Raw genomic sequence first — 24,684 nt, forward strand, 5'->3', positions numbered from 1 at the left:
TGATGGTGTAACGAGTAGGTTTCTAAGTGACTAACAGTATGTATCTTACTCAGTTCAAACATGCAACTTAAAGGGACAATTTGCATCAATTTAAAACTACAAACTATTTATCTCTACAATTCTCTATTTAGTATTTTCAAACCAAATACTAAATTAAATGTTGGACGATGGGACCGAAGAAAGATGCAAAGCAGCTAGAAGGTAACAAGCAAATGACCCTGACATCAGTCTTTCTCACCCTCTCTGTCTCTCTGTCTCGCTATCTCTCTCACACGCGAGCATGCGTGCATGTGTGTGTGTGTGTGTGTGTGTGTGTGTGTCTGTGTGTGTGTGTGTCTGTGTATCTCAAAAACATTTTTGAGAAAGCACCTTCAAGTACCTAATCTGCTTCGGCAAAACCTCAAATAAAAGCATAGCTAGAACATTCCCATCACAAAAGAAACCAACAACAGATATTGATTATATACAATTTATTTAATAAATTAATGTCATTCAAAATACAGTGCCAGAGCATTATGCAGTTGAACATGCCAGCCATGTTTGTCATGAGGCACCTGTGCTCATGTTACATTGGTGGCGCCCCACTACTGCTAGTGGTTCCTGGGATTAATGGCAGAGCAGCACTCGGATCTGCTCTTCTGCACAGTGCAGACAATTCCTGCACAGTTCACCTTTCTAATCCTAGCCCCCCAAACATACACACATCAGGTTAAAAAAAAAAACACACCTATTAGATACCTATACACAATCACTCTACAGTAATGCTCATTATTAAATTAAGATGTAATGACCTGGTTAATCCACTCTAAATCTTTTTAAGATGGATAACTACATCAGCAGCAGGTGGTTATATGCATGAGCCAACGTTAATGTAATATAGGAAGTGGAGACATTTACTGATTAAAGCTCCACATAGACCCGCACAATGAGGGACTAGCAATTTGCAAGCCCAGCAATGTAAGTCCACACCTGGTAAGTGACCAGCTGACTGGACAACCTGTATTCTAGAGAGACGAGTGTAAGTCAGTGGGAAGGGAATACATGCACCTAGTAGAATAGTGAGACTGATCCTGCAGTCACAGCTTTCCCTGTGTAATACCATAGACGTATAGCAGATCTTGCTCAACCATAGTATAGGATTTAAAAGACATTTCTATACCAACATGAACATTAGTGTTAAGTGCAGCGGAATTATACTAAAAAAAAACAAAAACAAAAACAAAAACAAAAAAACCTATATTCCAGGACTTTGGAAGTACAGGAATTCAATACATACACTAAAATGATCTCGGCACAATTCTGAAATTCCACACTGGGAACAGGAGATTACTTTTAAAAGTGAAGTTCTGGACTGTACATACACAGGGCTAACAATGTTACATCATCCAGACTCTTATGCTCACATGATACACTTAAGTTTCTCAGTTATCAAATAACCTATTTCATATTACAGAAGCATATCTTTCTGTATGACACACTGATATATATTATACTGATGCAAATATTAAGTAGGGCATAAAAATAAAATGTATCAAAGATAGATTTTTATGTACTCATACTCTGTCCTATTATATCCTCTGGTTTAGCAAAGGATATCCCAAGTTCAGCATGTGCACTCCCTCGACTCCCCTATACAGGTGGAAGTGCAACCATTTCTCCATCCAGTTCAAACTCCTCTGTTCCATCTGGTGAAAAAAGGTAAGTTGGTGGCTTCCATGGAGATTCTTCAAGACAGGATGGATAAAGTTTCCCCACAGTGCATCGAAAATCTCTCCCTAGGTCCCACAATACACGTTCAGATATATGCTGCCGCAGAGACCACCGGTCAAGTTCCAAATCATACTGGTAGGTGACATATTTAGCTCGTTCATTTAAATGGGTTTCTCGCATAAAAACACAAAGAGAATTTGAGATCACAACAGCTCTAACACAGGGATCAGAATACCTTTTAGCAGGGATGTTGGCTGCCATTTTCCACTCATTTTTATTCACATCATAAATTTCCACAGTTACTGAAGACCCATCTACAGTGCCAGAGGGGAGTCTTATACCAGAATTGGTAGCAATATGCAACCCTCCAATATAGAAAATTTTATCACCAAAAGCTGCGGCCGAAGCAAAAGACCTGCTGGTCTGCCTCATGGCCATTTCTACCCATGAGTCAGACCTTGGAAAGTAACAGTACATGAGGTTTAATGTCATCACATAGATGCAGTCGTGAACCACAACTGCTGCACTCCACTGCCAAGCGCAAGGCAAGGGGCTCACCATTGTCCACTCATCCTTCTCAGTGTCATACCTTTCTACAGTCCTCCGATTTAGTTCTCCACCAACACTGTCTCCTCCGATTGCATAGATATAGCCTTCACAGCAAACCAAAGATGGCTTCACCCGGACAAAAAGCATCGGTGTCTTTGGAAACCAGGTATTTTGTTGTGCATCAAACCAGTAAAAGCAATTCACAGTTCGAAAGGCTGTCTGCAGTTTACTTGTTTTACTGTGATTTGTTTTTGTGTTTTTCAGGGGCACTTGGCCCCCTGCTATGTAAATATCATTATCAGGGGTTACGACAGTCCCAACTTTATGCAAATCAGCTGGTGGGCTGCATAACTTGTAAACTTTTTCTGCCTGGGGGCTGTAACAGACAGAAGAGTACAGACTACAAGGGTTTTCTGATGATGCTTCAATGAAAATCATCATCTCCTCCTTAGTCATCCCAAGTCTGGGTTTGAAGAACTTGGGCATGGATTTATAAAGACCTTGAACCACAACAGACTTATCGTTGGGTGGGAGACCTTGGAACCAAGCTCTTTGTGTGACTTCAGAGAGTGCATCAATTCTGATCTGGCTAAGAACCGAAGACAAATACTGGGATCGTGACTCTGTGTTGTACTCTAGCCACAGCATGGCAGCTTCTCGCACAGTTTCTTCCTTTTCTACATTTAAGTTGTCACTGCTGAGGATGTCTATGAGGAGGTCGTGGGACAGCTGCATGAAGGCTTCCTGGCGGTACACAGCCGTGAACTTGTGCTCCACCATCCTTTTAGCACTCTGCTTTAATTCTTCACAACTGAAGAGGTCAGCAAAACTCAACAGCCGTACACAGTTCTCTGCATTAATTTTTTTAATTAAATATTCTCGGCAACGCTGTAGCACATCTTCTACCTAAAATAAGGGGGAAAAGATGATTAATAGAAAAAAATTAAAAAATAAAAACATGCTCAGAATTTGAACCCAGGACCCTGCACTGAGAACCATACTCCCATCCTCCAGTTTATTTTTATCTAAGATATAGGTTTTCCATAGCAGATTGTCCCATAATGTCAAGTTTTATACATTTGGGGTAAGAGACAATTTCCTACAAATGACAACATTAGACTCCTAGACTATATACATTTTCCATTTCTTCCTCTTGCCCAATAGCCTAATTTACCTGTTGTTCTATTCAGGCTGGGTAAGTGGCACACATTGGTAATCTCAGATTTAAGGAGTTGTTTAAATTCTCTAAATGCCTGTTTACTGCTGTTTCCTGTTTGTTTTTGTAGACAGGGTCTTGTTACAGGTAGCTGAGGCTGGCCTTAAACTCTGATTCCTTCCTCACTTTCACCTCTCGCTACCATGCCTGGCTCAAACACCAGTTTCCAAAGTACAAAGTATTATTCGTAAACAGGGAAAGAGATGGGAAAATACCCACATTCTATTACAATCTGAAAGGGTAATCTGAGAAATACAGACTAGAATCATACTAAAATGCATTAGTCATCCATTTTACTTAACTGCTTAGCAGCTCAATATAATTCTACGACCATTAGAGTTTAGGGTGCGCTGGAATTTGTGATCTTCCCGCCTCAGCCTCCCTAGTACTGTGATTACAGGAGTGTACCAGCTTATTAATTTTTAATTTTAATTTAATTCTGTAATCAAACCCACACAGATTATGACCTTGTGTTTAATATAGTGCTACCCCTGGAAAATGGGGAGGGAGGGCAAATTTAACATCTCTACACCAATATGGCTGTTACTCTGGCACATACTTTTAAATTACATGCCTGTCTGGACTGACCCATGGCTCCAACTGCATATGTAGCAAAGGACGGCCTTGCTGAGCACAATGGACGGAGAAGTCCTTGGTCCTGCCAAGGTTGGACCCCCAGTGTAGGGGACTGTCAGGGGTGTGTGTGTGGGGGGAGGGGAACATTCTTATAGAAGGGAAGGGGGAAGGGGATAGAGGGCTTATGGACAGGGAACCAGGAAAGGGAATAACACTTGACATGTATATAAGAGATACCCAATTAAAAAGAGAGAGAAAAAATTATATGCCTGTCATAAAACTACCAACTGAAAAAAATCCTATTTTTTTAATTCGACACTTTATATACAAAATCTGACCCATATAAACTCTGCAATAAGACTGTAAGGCTAAAGACTATCATCAATGAAATACTGTTTACTGACGAGATAAGCTACACTTCGTCATCAGGGAGAGGCCTGCTTTACCTGTAGGAAACAAGCGGTTTCATAGAGCTGCTCTACAGTGCTGTCGTTTATCGCCAAGTTCCCTGTGTATGCGTAAGTTATTATCATCTGCAAGGCAGCAGCATCCACATTCCTCAGGTGCACGTGTGTCTGCTTGCTTTCACTTAGTCCACTCATGAACATGGCCCTGCAGGACACGGGAAACACACTTATAAATGAAAACAAACTAGGTACCACAGGATGCTAATTTAATTGATAAGTTGATAATTCTATTTACTTATAGACAACCCCCTTCAAAGACCACGAGAAAATCATATATAATCCAGGGTTCAAGACAAGCCATACAATAACCACTAAGCCATTTTAACAGAGGACATCAAAATGACTTTATTCCTCACCGTCACGTAATGGAATACTATTCAGCAATAAAACAAGTATTGATAAATAAATGAGCCTCAAAAACATGCTCAGTGAAGAAACCAGATACAAAGACCACATATTGAGTTCATTTACATGAAATGCCCAAAAGCTGCCAAATCTTCACTGACAGAAAGCTGACTGGCAGGTGGCTAGAGCTGTGGGAGGGATGAGAAATGATTATAAACACGCAGACAGGGCAGCAGAGGTGCTTACAATTAGACAATGCAAATGGTAGCATGACTCTGTCATCAGAATCCAAGGAGGACGGCTCCTGGATACTTCAACACAAAAACAAAGTTGCCAAGTCCTTTTTAAAAAGGAGGCACATATGTATAAACCCAGCACATACCTTTAAACTGTTTACTTACCTATTTATCTATGTATCAACACGCCTAGATTATCTAGGCTGGCCTTCAACTCTGATTCTCCTGCCTCTCCCTCCAGTGCTGAGATTATAGACATGCACTATCATACCTGGTTCATGTGGTGCTGGGAATCAAATATAGAACACTGCACACATGGAAGGCAAAACCACGCAATTTCAATGTCACCCAGCCTCATACCTCAAACAATGTAAATACAGGAAAAGTAGCTCGACTGGAAGGTTTTCCTTCTCAGAGCATTTATTTGCAGCTGAATGTGTGATAAAGGAAGCTGCTGAGAGCTGACCGCACACTTGAAATGGGTGGATGTTATGGTGTATAAATTCCATCTTTAAAAAGCTTATACATCACTAACTTTCCTAAAAACCATGCAGCTCCATTACAAAAAGTATGCAGGAAATTATACTAGAAAGAGTACACTGTGGCAATATACTATACTCCAAGTTTTGTGAGTCAGTTGTCTCACTTGTGTGCCTCTGGCTGTCCTGGAACTTACTATGTAGAAAAGGCTGTGGAATTCAGAGATCTCTCTCTGCTTCCTGCTGAATTAAAGGCACGCACCATTACACACGGCTCAGACCGAAACTTTAAAAACTGTACTTTAGAAAAAAGTTGCTTTTATTTATTGTGCATCTTCACTGTGCGTGAGATAGGGTGCAGGCCGCAGTGCATGTGTGGAGGTCAGTTACCAGTTCTGGGAGTCAGCTCTGTCCCTCCACGGTGTGGAACTGGAGGGTCTATCTAACTTCAGGCTTGATGGCAAGTACTGAGACATCTTGACACCTTACCTATTATTTATCTGGAAGAGTATTACTGCATTCTCAAGAGAAAAAAAAGCTCCTGTATCAGTGAATTAAGAGTAAGTACCGAAACAGTCACTAACTTTCAGTCTACAAAGAGACGAGGAAGGCATTCACTTTGGATAACACATGTGGGTAAGCTGAATAAAGTTCATGCAGTATAGTAGAAAACGAAAAAGATGAGTAGAAGGTCACAGGCCTTTAAACAGACAGGGCTGGAAAGGCTGTTCAGTGGTAGAGTACTTTGTGTATCATACATGAGGCCTTGGGCTCAATTCCAGTCTCCCTGCTGCCTCTGAGTAATCTTGTAAACAGTAAAGGAGACAATGTTTGAAGCTTGCATTAATCATGACGAACTCTAAGACAAATACACTATACACAAACAGCTCAAGAGGCACAGGGTGCAAACTAGAAAAGTGGCTATGAAACTAGAGCAGGCATCTAGCTGGAGACAGATTATGCCAACAGTGAGTACAAAAGGCTGATAAAGTCTAGCTCCTTTCTGAACACAGAACAGGATACTCGGAAAGTAGATAAGAGTCAAAGCTACCTGTTTACTTTCAATAAAATACCTGGAAAAAATGTTAACCATTAACAAGTTGTAGGGCCAAGAAGGAAAAGTTCATTGGAAAAAGGCAAGTCAGGCTGTGCGTATGTGAAGACCAGTTGAGTCTAAAGGAAAGAGTATCATCACCAGTAAAGAACGCATTAGTAGAGGGAAACTGGAGGTTAGGCATTAATGCAGGATAAGGAAGATCCCTCCCACCTTCCCCCACCCAGAAAAAAGAAATTGCAAGAGAACCGTACTTAAGAATTCCAGTTTAAAAAACAAACAAACAAACAAACAAAAAACCCACCAGGTAGACAACATTGTAGTAGAACTCAGTTTTTGGTTTTGTTGTTGTTGTTTTTTTTTTTTTTGGGGGGGGAGGGGGGGATTTGAAAGATTCCTGAAAAGCAAACAATAACAAAACCCCCAAAACAGTGAGATGCATGCAACACTCCTCGGCATAACTGAAGTATGGCTATCGAACTGTGGAGTCAGCTATCTGGAAGGCTGTGGCCAAAGCTGGAAAACAAGAAGCTGAAAGCCAGACTAAACTTTTTAAATTTTCAAAAATTTAAAAGGGCCAGTTTATCTCAATCGGAAAGTTCTTGCCTTGCCCATATGATACCCCAGGCTTACTCTCCAGTGACTACACAACACACACACACCAGCAGCACCCGCACCATCAATAATATAAATACACCTGCTGCTGGGCTCAGCAGCTTGCACCGCAAACCCAGCACCTGGCAGTTAAAGCAAGAGGATCACTGTGGGTTCGAAGCTGGCTGGCATCAGTCCTAAGAACCAGCAACAGCTGTGGCTACACTGCGGAGAGCGGCGAAGCCGTGCCCTTGGGCTGTTTCAGCTTGTCTCAGGTCCTTTGCCTTGGCTTTTCATGATGGATTGTAGCCTATATAGCTGAAATAGTACCCCACCTCAACACACACACTGCAGGAGGAACTGAAGTTACTGGTGGTTCCTAATACAATACAAAATGAGCAATATGGACAAATGTTAAAATCAAGGCAAGCAATGAGGGAACACAGGAACCGATATCAGCGTGGCTCTTAGGTCCCACCTGAGGCTAAAAGATAAACACAAATTATTATGACTGAGTCAGGATAGGGTTCTTAGAAAAGACGCCCAGAACATTTATCGCTACCAGCTTCATCTGTCTGGAGAAAGAGAATATGAGTATGAATCACACTCACTCAAACCCTCAAACTGAAAAAAGAACTGCAAAAATCCCTGAAGCACCAGACACGTGGTTTTCCTTCACCCACAAGGCAAGGATTACAGTGAGAATGGTTACCTAATACTGTCACAAGAACACTCGACTTCAGTAAGTGACTGCTTCCTGAACACTAAATGTAGCAGGAGCCTAACCAATGTGACCACAGACATTTTTAAAATGTACATTTATTGACCGATTGATTGGTTTATTGCATTTGTGCCTATGTGTGCCATGGTGAGTACGTGGAGGTCAAAAGACAACTTGTGGGAGCCAGTTTTTTCCTTCCACCATGTGGGTTCTGGAAAATCTACCTAGGTTTAGGCTCAGTGGCAAACACACTTACCTACTGAGACACATTGCTCACCCTTTGTCAAAGTTCTAAACTGGCTTAAAAACACAAACAAACAAAAATGGGCTGGAGAGATGGGCTCTGGAAAAGTGCACTAGCTGCTTTTCCAGAGGTCCTGAGTTCAATTCCCAGCAACCACATGGTGGCTCACAACCATCTGTAATGGGATCCGGTGCCCTCTTCTGGTGTGTCTGAAGACAGCGACAGTGTACTTAGATATATAAAGTAAATAAATCTTTTAAAAACCAAATAATGAATCACATAATGATGTAACAAGTATCATAAAATTGCTGAGTAATTCTCAAGTAGTAACTCAGTTACTTTGAGTACAAAATGATCAGTAAATTTTACCAAAATACAATTACTATTTGGGTAACAAACTACAAAAGAAAAAAAATCACAACTAGTTTAAAGACAGAATTTAGATACTGGGGAGATAGATGACTCAGCAGGTAAAATGCTTGTTGCATATGTATTGAGGATTTCCGTTCAAATTCTCAGGATCCACTAGCATCTGTAATCCCAGTTTTCTACAACGAGAGAGGGAATGCCCAGCAAGTCTGGAGTCTGGTTTATGTGATGGCAAACAAGGAGACGATCTCAAACAAAATGGGAGGCTAAGTCTGACACCTGAGGTTTGTCCCTGACCTATACACACAAAGTGGTGTGCACTCTGCAACACACCATAAACACATATAAAAAATAAAAAGCAGAATTAATTGTGTATGTAACAATCCTGAATTCTAAAGGCAGAATCCAACTAAAAATATTTGAGACAGATGTATTATTAAGCCATATACCATAATCTACTTAGAACAAAAGAAACATAAGAAAAGGTAATTAGTATGCTTTCTTCTGTGGCTATAAAACCAGTCCAATCACATGATCTTAATGATACAAAGCTTTAATTATACGCATGTACCAAACTATTGTATGTTCTCAATAAATATAAGCAGTTGCTTTTCCCAAAACATCACAGAAGCTAAAGAACAAACTACAGGGTGGGGAGATGGCTCAGTGGGTAAGAGTACTGGCTACTCTTCCAGAGGACTGGGTTCTGTTCCAAGCACCCATATGATGGCTTACAACCATGTGTATAACTCAAGTTCTGGGAGATCCAACACCCTATTCTGGCCTCCATGAGCACTGCATGCAGTCCAACATACACATAAAATCACAACTTTGAAAAGGTGGCTTGAGTGATGGCTCATCAGCACAGGCTCTGCCAGGACCTAGGTTCAATTCCCCATGGTAGCTCATAAACATCTACAACTCCAGTTCCAAGGGATCTAAAAGCCTCTTCTGGCCTCTATGGACACCAAGCACACATGTGGTGCAGACTTAACGAGTAGGCAACTTCTGGTAGACACAAAATAAACCAATAAATAAAAGGAACTGGCTAATAATAAATAATGGGAGCCTTGAAAATACTGTTGCCTTTAAATTGCAATATTAAACAGTATTAATGAGAGATTAAAGTGCACTGTCTTCAAACCAGCAAGATGACTTGGCAAAAAAGATACTTGCTTGCCAAGCCTAATGACCTCAGTTTGATCCCTGGGACCCACAGAGAGAAAGGACAGAACAAACTCCTCCAACTGGTACTCTGGCTTCCACACATGAACTGCTTGTTTCCCTCCCTCCCTCCCCTCCTCTCTGAATGTGATTAAAACTTTACATAACATAAAATATGTTATTTGGACAGCTACAAACTTAAGAAAAAAATGAAGTGGCAACACAGAAAACAGTAATAGAATTTCTCTTGCGTAGTTTAATATTATACAAGATAATTGCTAAAATAACTAACTCTATCTATTCTATTAACAATGCTGAGGCAGGAGAATTGTACAAGTTCACAAAATAAAGACTGACCTGGGCAAAAAAAACCCAACTCCATGACTATGCAGCTGCCAATCTCTAACAAAAGCATAAAGCTCTTTTTAAAAATGGCTTAAGATTTACAATTAAGTCATTAAGAAGAGAGAGCTTATGAACTCAGGGATCCATTCACTGAACCTAAAACTGAATTTCTACCACTTGCTAAGACAATGGGTCTGAAAACAAAAATGACCCCACAGTCATGTGAAAAGTTCTTTAATATATAGCATCTAAGTCTGCACCTGAGAGCCACCAAAGCACAACTGGTGTTGAAACCCAGTAACCTCCACTTGTAAAACATGCTTGATTATTGCACATAGGCTCTGTAACAGACAGGAAAATCTGTGTCTGAAACTGCATGAACGCCCACAACACAAACCAAAATCAAAGTAATCGGCACTGAACGGGGAACTGGCACAGTGGGCTCTGAGGATTGTACCATCTCCACACTTTTTGGTAAATCGACTTTCAAAGGCATTTAGTCTGTCTTGCTTTCAGGTGCCACAAACAGGCAACAGAAGCAAATGCTTGTAACAGGAACACACTTAGTATACATTTATGTTCCCTTATTCATCCTGTCTCTTTCTTTACCTTGGCTTTTATTCTCAAGAGCCTTTAAGATGACAATCATCTTGAAAGTTTAAAGTTTTATTATTTGTCTGAGATGGACTGTAACTTGGAACTGTGAACTAAAATAAACCTTTCTTCTCTAAAGAAGAAAAAACGTTCTATTATTTCTAATGAGCGTAACTAAATAAACTTCTAAGTTCTGGGACACAAGGCGTCCCTACACTGCTGGAGTCTGGTAAGACTGAGGAGGTACCACAAGCATAATAGTAATCAAGTTACTATTAAGGTGGCACCTAGTTTTGCTGTTGTTGTTAAGCTAGTATCTAAGCAGCAACAATTATCCCCTAAAAATATCAGTCTATTGTATAATTCTTCAGTTTATTATGATTATGAGTTTCTAAAAGAGTAAATTATCTATTCTTTTTTTCTTTCCAAGAAAAATAGTATTTTGAATTTTTATGCCACCTTGCAGTAAAACTTTGGTCAATTTCAACAATTTTTGTATATTTAATACATTAGTGAAAATGTCATCTGTCCTTTAATGACATTAGGAAATTCTCTGACAAATATTGCATCTTCTGAAATAAAAATTTAAGTAAAACATGGAGATGGGAGTTTTAAAAACTTGAACATATGCTGGGAATAGTGGTATATGCTTTTAATCCTAGCACGTGGAAGGCAGAGGAAGGCAGATAGATCTCTGGGAGGTCAAGGCCAGCCTGGTCCCCATAATGAATTCAAGGATGGCTAAACAGAAGATTCTGTCTAACAAACAAACAGAAACAACAACAAAAACCAAAAACCAAAAGCTTTAACATTTAAAGAATCTGTATTGCTGAAGCATCATTGCAGCATCTCCAGTAAGATGCTCAGTGGGTTCCGCTGCTTGTTCTGGCATAGCTGAGTATGTAAACACACACACACACACACACACACACACACACACACACACACACACACACACACACACACAGAATAATAAAGAAATTTAAATGACACTTTTCTTACAAACTAAACAAGACAAACTACTTACCTGAAATAGGAGCTACATGTTGCAAGAACCATCTTATGACAAGGGAATTCGGTGCCCTCAACAATTAACACTATGTCAGTAAATAACTGCTGTTCATAAAACAGTTTCAACTGTTCCAACAAGGACACAGCATACTCCGTATTGATCTGCCTTTCCTCTTGAGTGGACATGATTGTATTCCATTAATATCTTCAAGAACAGATTAGAAAAGTCCTTCTTGATGGAAGGTCAAATGAATACTTGAGAAGTAGAGGAGGGAGTTCACTTGCTGTTATCTGCAGCATTCAGAACAGAGCTGACACAGCCACTATGAGTATCTTGTTACAGGCTCACAATCTTTGCTAGGTCATCCTGCGCTACAGTTCTTCAACAGATTTTCCAAACATCCTGCTCAAATTTGCAACTGTGAAGCTCATGAATAAAGGGGAAAAGTACAGGAGGTAGATTTTGTTGCAACATTTTATGTTCAGTAGGTTTTCTGCAGAACTGAAAAGAAAAAAGGTCAGTTAGAATATGTAGATCAAGCTTTTAGAACACAATATTTAAAATCAACAACCTTTGATATGCATTATATTTGTGAACTTCTAATCATTTTCAGATATTAGTACAAAAATGAAACAAGAGAAATGAATTGTTTTGAGTCATAAACACTTAAAATAACTAGGCAGCAGAAAATTAACAGTTGTACTCTAAACTTTTTTGCCTTCCAAACAAGATACAAACATCCTAGAAAATAAGCAAATGAATAACCAGGCAATTCTAAGGTTCTCTAAAAAATTTACATTGCAAAAGTCAGATCTTTTAGATATTTAACAGCAATACCTGAGTGCAATTTAAGGGGAAACCAAAACTCAAACAGAAGCCCTCTTTGGCAATGGCTCTTTGAACATATCCATACGTTCATAAAGACTACACAGCAACTGGATTCAAACTGTGCTAGTTCTAAATTTGAAGACATTCCACTGTGCAGACATCTGTATGTATAGGTATCAAACATGTACTTTGTTGAGGAGATGGAGATAAGAGTTCAGAACCTTGCAAGATACCAGGCAAGCACTCCACTGAGTCACATCTCTTCTCTAAATTCTACACAAGACAAGTATGTATAATTTATCTCTTTGTAGTGTGTTCTCTTAGAAATGTTTGAGTGACAATAACAAGTTACATAGAAACACCCTTACCATACAAATTGTTTTCCAAATTAATGAGTTGAACTTAAGTTGTCAGAATATTTGAAAGAACAAGTGTCTCCCCCTGCCCATTCTCTCTCATTGAAATGCATTTTAAATCACCAATAAACCCAAAAGTACCCCTAAGAAATTAGACATGATCAAATAGGACTTGAAAGCAAGAAGACGAGCTTATTTCAACAAAAAATTTGTTGAATAGCTGGCTGGCTAATCTTGACTGTCACCTCATAAGATTTAGGATCACTGTGAAAACAAATCTCTAGGCATGTTTGTGAAGGAGTTTCTAGGTTAGATTAATGTGAAAAGACCCAGGCTGAATAGAAAGGAGAAAGGTCAGTGGGAAGTAGCATTCAGTATTTGCTGCTTCCTGACTGTGGGATGATGTGACAGCTGTGTCATCCCTTGCCCCCAATGGACTATACTCTCAAATTGTAAGCCAAAACAAGCCCTTCCTTAAGCTATTTATCATTTATTTTGCTATAACAAGAAATGTAACACCACTCAATGGGGACAACACAGCTAAATTCTACTACATAACATTCATTAAAAAATATTGGAGCTAGGGTGGTGGTTCAGTGGTTAAGAGCACTGGCTGCTCTTCCAGCACCAGCATCAGTTCTTAGCACCCACATGGCAGTTTACAACTTTCTGTAACTCCAGTTCCAAGGAATTGGAGCCCTTTTCTGGCCCTTTCAGCACTGCATATACATGGTTCAACATACATGCAGGAAAAATCCAATTCATGTAAAACAAGAAATAATAAAAAATTTAAAACAAACAAATTAAAATGAATCATGGCTTAATTTAAAAAATATTTGGAACTCAGGATTTATAACATGTGATGTCAAAGGAACTATAAGCAGAAAATGAAAAGGGAAATCCAAATAGGTGGCTACCCATAAATTAACCCCCCAAATTATCTCAATTTTAAATTAGATAATTAATCCTGAGCTCCAAAATCAGAAAGGGAAGTAATTTTAATGTATTAGAACCACTGCTTTCTCCTACAAAGTATCAATTATTCAGGGCACCAAAGAGATCACAATGTATCTTTGGGCTGGAACCAAACAATTGCCAGAATTGCTAACCCCATACAGACTGTCATGTTTCCAGCAAATTAACTATGGAAGTAACTGAAACAGGTGTAAAGGCAAAGCAAGACTGGACCCCTGGAGGTCTGTTGTCCTTCTAGATCTGAAAGGCACATCATAAGTCTAAGTTTTACCCTGCAGTCTCTCAAGTTAATACCTAACATCACTGGCTGCTACCAGCTATAATGCAATGTTCCACGCTCGTCAAGTTTTGGAAAAATTTCATTCTTAACATACACCTACAGCCCTTTATTCATAATTCTTAGACTGAGATATGTTCTAAAATCTGAAGTTACATATTTCTATAGAGGTAATCTCAAGAAATCTAGGAAGTATTCCATAACTGAACACATCATCTTTACCAAAGGCAACAACATGGAATAGTTGTCCTGTGACTTCCACACCTGAGCTGTGCATATACAAAGTTCAGGGCGATTAGCAAATGAGATGCCCAACATCAAGTTTTTCTGTAACAAAATTCCTTGCTCTTAAAAAAAAAAAAGTCGGAAAGACATCCTTAATACTCTAAGCCCATTTTGACTTTTGCCTTGATTGGAGTGAGAACCATTAAAATCCAGTGTCTAACGGAAGAGAGATGTCTGTGTGGGTGGTTCCTGAGGCAAGGTCATCTCTCAATGAGAGGATGGTTTAATCCACTGATTCAAATTATGAAGACTACTGGGAGACAGTTAAATTGTAAGATTGGGTACTGATGGGAGGACCAGGTCTCGGGGAAGGGGGTATTCCTGGGGGTATTTCCCTAGCCCCTTCCTGTCACTGTTCTGCTTCTCATCTGCCATGATAGCCAAACCTCTCCTCCTTTAAGCTGTTCTCTCCAATCACAGCAGCAAATCTCAAACACTATTCCCATTATTTACTGTATATAACACCACATTTTACTTTTTTCCTTTCAACAGCTGTTTTGCATATTATTCTATATTATATTTAAAATTAAAGGGCTGGTGATATAGAACAATCATAGAGCACACACTTGGCGTATTCAAGTCCCCAGGCTCAATTCCCAGCATAGCAATAACAATAAATCACATACATCTTATCAATAGAAGTTGACATCCTTTTTTGCATAGTATTGAAGAAACTGTTTAGTTTTTAGAAGATAAGCTAATATTACTTAAAATGAATTCAACTACTGTTAATTGATATGAGTACTTACACGTGAGGTGCTGAGTTACCAACCACCGGTGCTCTTAAATACCACATCCATTTATTGTTAACTAAAAATCACAGTGAAAACTACAAATGACTTTTTTTAAAGGTCTCTTTAAAACCAGTGAGAGACACCAAAGACAGACAAAAGAATAAAATGGGTAACTGTAAGAAGCTGGTATCAGAACATTTTCCCCGAAATACAGCTTTCCTTTTAATTTTGAGCTCAAGGGGCAATGGGGACAAATCAAAGGCCTTCTTCTACCAAAGTACACTTCCAGCCCAAGGTTGTTTTATTCCAAGACAGGGTCAGCTTAAGCTCCAAATGTGGGCACTGTTTTATGGGTTATTGGGTTGTTTTGTTTTGTTTTCAGTTGGTTGATTTCTTGAGAGATCGCTATACATAGCCAAGGCTGGCCATTAAGTTGAAACTCTCTTGCTTGAACCTCCCCAGTACTGGTACTACAAGCTCATACTACTATGCCCCACTCAAACTACAAACTATTGGCAGAGGCACAGAGCACTTTACTCTTTTTCTTAAGACACACTGCAGAACAAGTAAAATGGGCACTCAGCAAGCACTTGTCTACCACTGAAAGCTACTCCCAACGAAAAGGGAAATTTTATTTAGTATCTACTTAAATATTCTGGGTTTTGTCAACATACAAATTTCATTTACCTAATTTTCAGGCATATTTTCAAAACATGTATTATTTCAACTCAAAGACAATATATTTTGGCTCTGGCCTTCATATCACCATCAATAGCAGCATGCAAATGAACGGACTTTTTTTTTTAAATCTACTTTTGATGAGACACAGTATATCATTTCATATTCTCAGGCTGGACTTCTGATCTTCCTGCCTCTACCTCCAGGGCGCTGAGGTTGCAGGGATATGCCATATACAGTATACGTAGATCCAGGGCTTCCTGAATACTAGGCAAGCATTCTTGCCTCCGTGGAGCAGGGGTTAGGATGAGGGGGGCTGGATCTCATTATGTAGCCCAGGTTAGCCCAAGGGTACCTCTGCCTCAGCTTCCTGGGAGCTATGCATGTCTTTACAATTTTTCAGGATGAACAGCTACTGACTAAAATATATACCTATAGTTTTTGTTAGAATTATTTTCTCTTTGGATCATAAAGACAAGGAGTAGCACAGACTTAAATTACTGATAACTGAACTAAGTATGATTGTTAATTAACTTTACCTGGACATACTGTATATACTACACTTCGAGATTTTTTTTTTTTTTAAATTGGTAGTTGGTTTTTGAGACAGGGTATCTATCTATAGTCCAGGTTGTCCGAGTCCAGAATGGTCTCAAATTCATAGTAAACTTCTGACAGGAGCCAACACACCAAGTTTCATCTAACACCTCTTACTATTCAAACACTGCTACTCTGGTTCAGTGGACTTTGAAAACACTTTTGTACTTATATGTGGACCCTTCATTAAGGCTCAAAAAAAAAAAAAAAAAAGAATCAAGCCCAAAAGTGAAGGGATGTCTTATCCCTCCCCAGATATATACACATGGTGAGAAACGCTGTTACAGATTCAAAAATTCTTGGCTAGGCACACATTAAGTACCTGTTATCCCAGCCAACATCTGAGGCATTAAGAATGCCTGCGTCTGTGACCTCAAAAGTCCATGATCAAGGGACAAGACTGGTGATGCTCACGTGAAAGGCAGCATTTGGGAGGCTGAGGCTGGAAGATTCTAAGTTTAAGGCCAGCCTGGGATATATAGGACTAGATTTTTTTTCTCAAAATCAGAAATACAAAGGCCATCTGTAGTAGTGCACACCTAAGCACAGCAGAGGCAAAGGTAGGAGGATCTCTATGAGTTTGAGACCACTTGGTCTATATAATGAATTCCAGGCCAGCCAGGGATACATAGTGAGACCCTGACTAGAAAGCAAAACAAAAAAGAAAAAGAACACAACCACTGCTTATATATAATGACCTGATCCAAAACTACTCAAAATTGCTTCTTTCTGTTTTATTAACTACACCAGCCTACACAAACACTTGAAAAACACAAGATGTGTAAAAGACATGTTTCTACAATATTAATACACATTCCCATAATCCCAGCTCTTAAGGCTGAAGCAGGAAGATAAAAACAAACAAATAAGGAAAAACAACAAAACAAAAAACATTTACCAAATACAAGGACGAGATGAAGCCAGGGCAAGAGACTGGCATGCTATTCACTGTACATGCACAACATAGTTGCTGGTTACACTGGAGGGTTTGTGTCTGTTGTGAGAATTGTCCATTTCACTTTGTCTTAAGAGTATTAAGTGTTGGAAGACAGGTCAGTGGCGGAGTTTGTCTAGCATGTGTAAGTACCCATTTTCCAAGTGTGTAAGAGGGAATAAAGTTCAGAATAAACACAACTGTATGTGAAAATGAGACCTATCAAAAATTAACTGAGTTGTGGATGAAAAATGAGGTGTCAAAGGCAGGAAAGGACAGGCATGGTGACAGCTACCATACATCCCTGAACATGGGAGGCTAAGGCAAGAGGACTATCACAAGTTTGAGGCCACTTGGGCTACACAAGATACTTACATGCCAGCTTCAGCTACCCCATCTTTAAAGGATCAGTGATGGACAAAAAGAATGTGAACAGGGCTTGTAGATGCTACATTACAAAATTTTAGACAGGAAAAATAAGTTTATCAGAATCTCTTACACTGTGAGGCCTTTCATAGAAATAAATACGTTATTATATAAAGAATAAGTTATTATATAAAAACTGCTAATCGTCTGGGAGACGGGCCTCTTGACATGTCTGCTAAGTGAGACTATCTTGATTACATTAGTTCATGTGACCCATTAAGTAAGACCCATCTTTGTTAGAGACCAGTTTCTGGGCAGAGGGTCCTAAGTGGATATAACAGGGAAATCTGAGACTAGCAATTATCTCTCTCTTGAATGTGGATGCAATGTAACTAGCTCCCTTAAAATCCTGCTCCTGTGGCTTCCCAGCCAAGACGGACTAGAACCTGGAACTTCAAGCCAAAATAAAGCCTTTCTTCCTCATGTCGCTTTGGTCAGGGCATTTTATCACAGCAGGAGGAAGCAAGACACTGGGCTATACAGTGAGACCCTATCTCAAACAGTAAAAAAACAAAAAACTGCTAAGGGTAGATTTTAAATATTTCTGTCTTTCTCTGTCTCTCTTGCCCCCTCTCTCAAGGTGAGACAATGAGCATATGAAATAACTTCACCATTCTACAATGTACACATCAAAACGTTAAATTGTTCTAGAAGAAATGGCTGAGGTTGAGGGATGGCTTTTGCAAGGACGTAGATGCAGTTCCAGCATCTCCATCAATCTCATAATAGCCTGGTATCTGACATTTCTGACCTCTTAGAGCACCTACATACTTGGGTCTACCCACATTCAGAGATGCATACCTAATTAAAAAACAAATCTCTAAAGAATTACATTGTATTCCACAAAATATACAATTACTTGCCAGTCAAAAGTAAAACAAAGGCTGCAAGTGCAGCTGAGTGATAGACAGGGCACTGGCCTAGCCTGCAAGAAGCTGTGTTAAGTCCTGTCTTCAATCCCAGCACAGGAAACACACTGGAAAACACACGTGTACACACGCATGTACGTACGTACGTACGTACATACATAGTACGTACACACACACACACACACACACACACACACACACACGAAGGTCTTCCTCTAGGAATCAAGTTACAGGTATTCAATTGTAGTAAGTACAATCTCTTGCTGCCATCTTTCAGTACTGCAAGTGTCACTACAGAAGGCTGAAGACTTATTGAAAAGGATCCAAGGGATTCTAGATGACAAGTAGTACTGTGGTGTGTGTGCATGTGCATGTGCATGTGCATGTACAAAAGCACAGAAGTGGAAATGACTCTGGGGGAAAGCCCACTTCTGCAGCTCACTAGTTGTGCACCTTAGTTTGCTCATATAAAAACAGAACTCTTCCACAGCTTTTTCAGGGTCATCCTTGAACAATGCCTTAAACAGAGCACTGTACACATTGTACAATTTTTATTAGTCCCAATCACTGGTGAAACTTTGTATCCCTTCCCAAAGGCCCAATCTCCACATTCTTAACAGGCTTAGAGATTTCAGTTACAAGGCCACAGTATCCCAACGTAGCTCCCTATTTTTGTCTTTTTCAGACAGGGTCTCACCTTGTAGGTCAGGCTGTTCTGGAGCCCCCTATATAATCAGGTTTGTCTTGAACTCTCGTCTTCCTGACTTAGCTTCTCCAATGCCAATAACCCACACATGAACTACCACGCTAAGCTGTAAATGAAACTTTAATGAAGTTAGTTTTTTAAATGTACAGAGTTTTTAGATGGTACAAAGTATGAATTTATCAGCCCAACAAGATTAACCCTGGATGGCTGATGTCAGCGCAGAAAAATTAAAGACAGAGAGCCATAATAGCATAGTCATTAAACAAGTGTCTCTTTAAGAGAGGTCACATCCTTGGGAGGACTAAAGGGGTGTCAGTAGCAGCTTCCTTTCAAGTACTTAAAAAAAAAGTTGAGAATGTTTAGAAAAGAAACTTGATCTTTTTATTTTGTTGAGACAGGGTCTCTCTCTGGCTGTCTTAGAACTCACCATGAAGACCATGCTGGCCTTCAACTAAGAGATCTGCCCACCACTGCATCCCAAGTGTTGAGATTAAAGATGTGCACCATTACACCTGGCTCACTATGTGATCTTTAAATGACAAATCTTACACAAATGAATTTTGGGAGCTGTGACAAGAAAAAGTAAAAGGGTTTTGAGAATGGCTGGGGTTTTTGTTTGTTTGCTTTTAAAATATGGCAAATCTGACATCAGTAATTTTCCCTCCTCTAATAAACCTTGGAGCTCAGGTCTGTTCCTACATGTTCCTTTATTCCCAGCTCAGACAGGTTATTGATGCGTACTTATGTAAACTGAAGCATAAGGACAAGCTCTTACACTACAGTATGGTCAGTAAGTTACCCAGGGCCTATGACAGAATCATTGAGCTCAGGATGCCATTTTGAATTATCACTCCTTTACCTCTCCATTTTACTCAGTCTCAAGAAGGGGCGGGGCCTGGCTGATACAAAACTGACCCAAAATTTTCCATTAACACTGTTTTCTTGGGTCAGTTCCTCCAAGTACAACAGAAAACAATTACTGACAAGAGAACCAAGAACTGTTTTTGTAACTTTGTAACAACATTGTTTAAATCAACTTGCCATTCCTGATACCCCAAGTTATGCAAGTATCATCTTGGATACTCACATTCTTATATAGAGTATAAGGGGTAGAGCCCCTTAACATTAATTACTACTAATTAATTAATACTAAAATGTGTTTCCTTACAGAAATATAGAACTCAAAACTTGATGCTGAGTGTGCCCTTTCTCCAAAGCGGGCAGGGGAGGAAATGCATCCTGGTAGCTCAGGCCAACCTTAGGTTACCCAGCAAGATCCTGTCACTTAAAAAACAAACAAGGGCTGGGGCTATTGCTCAGTAATAAAAGTAGGGTGTTTGCTTAGCATCCCCAGTGTAACAAAAATAAGTGAACCATAAAGGTAAAGTTCTTGGAAGCCCCTGCTTGCAATGAAAGGCACTACGAGTCACCACTGTCATTTATATGAGTGGAGTAAAGAAAGATGGTCCTGTTACACTTCATTGTCTTCACTATCCCATGACCACCTCTCCTTCCCATAAAAGGATCTAGGGACTCCAATCGTCCCAAAACATCAAGAACACCTTCCTTCCTACACCTAAGTGCTTGAGACCAACCTGACTAACGCTCTTAACTACTCAAGTTCCATATGTATCTGCTTTATTCAAACTCTGAAAAACAGGGCAAGACTGGTGGATAACAAGACGCGTTTCAGGACAGCAAAACTCATCATTTTCTCAGCCCCAACTGTCTTAGGAATATGGCTGAGAAGGGGTGGGTGGGGCGTGGTCAACAGTTTACTAAATCGCATGCAAATCTGTGGAAAACCAGGTATCTTTTGGCTTTCAAGACTGTATTCAATAGGGCATGGTATGCTAGTACTAGTCTGCAACTCCAGGTTGATGCAGGATTTTAAGGCAAGCCTGGGTTACACTATTAATACAGTATACCTCAAGACACACCTCAGGTTTCTAGGAATTTAACAAACATCTAAAACACATTCAATATTCAAAGCATAGAAACTAAGAAATTCTCATTATTTCTGCTAGCTAAAAAGAAAACTCTACAGTGGCCTCACTAATTAATTACCATGACTCCTTTTATTTCTGTCATCTCCTTAAGTGAAAAGTTAACATTTTACAGTACTGCGCTTATGGAAATAAAAGGGAGAATAATTACAGTACTTATCTGAATAGAGGAAATAACAGCGTGGAAACACACGGACTACATACAAAGTATGCTCAACGGAAAAGCCATAGTTGCCAAGAATTATACCCTCTAAGATTTCTGGCCCTGATCTAAAAGAACCTGAAAAAGCGCTTAACTAACAAAAGAGCAAAGCAGAAAGGCATAACGTTATCAGACAGACAAAAAGAGCAACAACACTTCACATCACAGAGACTGGGAAAAACAACTGACTTGACTTTTCAAATAGACCTTAGGTTACAAATAAGAGCTTTACCCAAAGGCCGACATGGTCTATATTACTCAAATTTGGGGAACAATTCACAACGCAAAAGAAAAGAAGATAAGTAAAATGTATTAACTCACAGGAAGAAAATATAATTCCAGTCAGAGCATTCTCCTGATAGGACTGTTCTTTAGTGTCTGCTCATTGAGCCAGACTTACAGATTCATGTATAAACAACACGTGACCAGCACTGTCTTTTCCCCAGTCTTTACAAAGCTGATATAGCTGTTCACAAAGCAAAGTCTATCAAGTTTACTATCTTAGTTTCTTGCTTAACTTACGAGGGGCCACCAAGGAAATTCTAGAGAGCTGCAGCCCGGAGAATACGTATTTCCTTTCCTTTAAGTAGCTATAAAAAGAAATCTTAAAACTAGTAGGCCAGGAGTTTGATGGGGCGGGAAGTGGGGGAGAGCACACGTTAACTCAAAACAACTGCACTACGGCAGCGAACAGTCTATTCAACGGTCTTCTGATTTAGCAGGAGAAGATGAGTCCAGTTCAAACCCACGATTTCCCTCTAAAACAAACAGGTTTCAAAGGGCAGCTTCCCCTTCCCACAGTAGAGCACACGCAGGCCGAGGACAACAGAACCCCGGCTAACCTGGCTAACTCTTAGTTACTGCCGATGTGCCAAGAAAAAGAAAGAAAGAAAAAAAAAAAGGCAAGGACGCGGTCGCCGGTCTTCAGCTGCCGCGACACGAGCGGGGCAAAACAGCTCTGCCTCGGAAGGACGCCGCCCCGAGCCCCGCGGCCCGCGCAAGGCCCCGCCGGAAACACCGCGCGCTCGGCGGAAGCGCCGGAGTTTGAAAGCCGCCGCCGCCCCGGCCCACAAAGGCCGCCCACCTCGCGTCCGACCGGGCTCACCTCGGCCCCGGCCGCCCAGCTCACCGCGCCGCTCCGCCGGGCTGCACTCACGCGGCCGCACGCACAGCGGGGGCGTGTCGCTGCGGGGATCCGGGCCGCTCGCTTCCGCCCCCGCTTCCGCTTCCTCGCGCCTCCTGGGCTGGGCCGTCACGGCCTGCGGCCCGCGCCCGCGCCCTGGCCCGCTCCAGCAGCGGCTCTGCCGGTTCCCAGGTGTCCGCGCCTGGACCCCGCCTTCATCTGGCTCACCGCGCCCTTTTCCTTTGCCCCACCGGAAAGCCAAAACAATCGGAGCCGCGCAGGCGCGGGAAGGAAACGGAAAGCAGGAAGGGCGGAGGCGGTGCGAGGTGACGCCGGCGTCTGTGTTGGGGCTTCCCGGGCTACCGCCCGGCAGCTAGGGCGCGTGCGTGGAGCGGGGTCGTGGGGCCACCCAGCCTCAGGCGTGGCCTGGAAAAAGCAGTTCGGAAAGTTCTATTCAGCGGCGCTTGTAGCTGCAGTTGTCCCCTCCATTCCCCAGATTTCAAAGCAGAGCCTTGAAGCAGCAAGTGCTTGTGGTCTATGCCTGTTATTTATAACTTGCCGTGTCTTGTTAGCAAGCAAAAAAATTATAGATTTGCTTGAAGATACGTGTTACAACAAAACCAAAAAACGTTCAGAATTGTCTACTTCCTAACTTCCATGTCCAGTCTCGAGAATAGGGGTGGCTACAAGACAAAAAGCAGGTAAAGTGGCAGACGCCTCTAATCCCAGCTGGCAGGAGGCTGGAGAAAGGATATCTCAGGAATTCCAGATTGAGTTCAAAGTTTAAGAGGAGCGTATGAACGACATGAGACCATTTAAAAGTACGAGTTTGGTAGAGGGGCTTAACGGGCCCTCAGAATGCATTACAGACAATGTATCTATTTTGCTTCCTTCTAAGGATACAAAGAAAATCTAGTTGACTGCGGTCGTGTATAATGTATCTATCCATCCCATTTTGCTTTCTTGTAATGATACAAAGAAAATATAGTTAAGCGTGCTCATATAAAATATAGTTAGCTGTGCTCATATACAATGTATCTATCCACTCCATTTTTGTTTCCCTGTAATAATAATGCAAAGAAAATCTAGTTGACCAAGGTCATTATGAACACCTAGCACTGAGCCCAAGGAACTTGTAATTATGCGGCTGCTTTGTCGCATCTTGACTGTGTGTATATGGGAGTCATAAGTCACCCCTATAACGATAAATTATACAAAGTTTAATCTGGACATAGTGGCACAGTCCTTTAATTTCAGCATGGCAGAGTCAGGTAGGCAGATTTCTGTAAATTCAAGGATAGCATCAAACCTGCATAGGACCAAGGGCCTCCCCAATGATTTCGTAATAGTGTTTTGTTTTTTGTTTTTTCCTTTACAGAGTTACCATGTGATCCAACAATTCTGTTAGCAGTCCGCTGCTGGGGTCTCTTTGCGCTAGATGTGTAAAAAAAAACACAAGTATGACAGGAGAGGCTTTTCTGGAATTGATAGTCCGGGATCTTTGAATGCCCTCGGTCTAGGGATTGAGGTGACCCAGAAACTTGCAACTAGTAGAGATGAAAGCCAAGGGTTTTTTGTTCTAGGATTGAGGATCTAGAGACTTTTTTTTTTTTTTTTTTTTTTTTTCCGGAGCTGGGGACGGAACCCAGGGCCTTGCGCTCGCTAGGCAAGCGCTCTACCGCTGAGCTAAATCCTCAACCCCGATCTAGAGACTTAGGGTTTTAGGTATGAAAGTATTTCTCTGGGCTTCAATTGCTAGCTTCCTCAGCACTTAGCAGTAATCCTAGGCTTCCAGCAATGACTAGCCAAACCAGATATGCATGCTAATGTTATAGCATCTAGACAATCCTTAGATGTTGGGACTCTTTGGTCCTTGTGTTACAGTTCTCTATCTGGGTTGTAGGGACCCTTGGCATTTAAGGATTGGAAGGTTCTTGTCTTTAGCTCTTCACAGCCTCTGCAGCCTCTGTTCCCTATCCTGTTGCTCTCTGCAGCTTGCTTCTAGAACACTGC

At 40.8% G+C, this 24,684-nt stretch overlaps 1 protein-coding gene across 8 annotated transcripts; it reads right to left on the bottom strand.

Moving 5' to 3' along the window:
- Positions 1-454: 454 nt before the first annotated feature.
- Kbtbd2 (kelch repeat and BTB domain containing 2) lies at positions 455-22,936 on the bottom strand. 8 transcript variants are annotated; one of them, XM_087657389.1, is made up of 5 exons: positions 22,654-22,936; positions 19,332-19,446; positions 11,691-12,176; positions 4,498-4,663; positions 456-3,165 (listed from the first exon to the last, which is right to left on the bottom strand). In XM_087657389.1, exons 3-5 carry the CDS (start codon positions 11,858-11,860, stop codon positions 1,630-1,632), a joined length of 1,872 nt encoding a protein of 623 aa, XP_087513515.1. In that variant the 5' UTR covers positions 11,861-12,176; positions 19,332-19,446; positions 22,654-22,936; the 3' UTR covers positions 456-1,629.
- Positions 22,937-24,684: the final 1,748 nt, after the last annotated feature.

This window comes from Rattus norvegicus, chromosome 4, assembly GCF_021556685.1.
Source record: "Rattus norvegicus strain SHRSP/BbbUtx chromosome 4, alternate assembly SHRSP_T2T, whole genome shotgun sequence".
NCBI classification, from domain to species: Eukaryota; Metazoa; Chordata; class Mammalia; order Rodentia; family Muridae; genus Rattus; species Rattus norvegicus.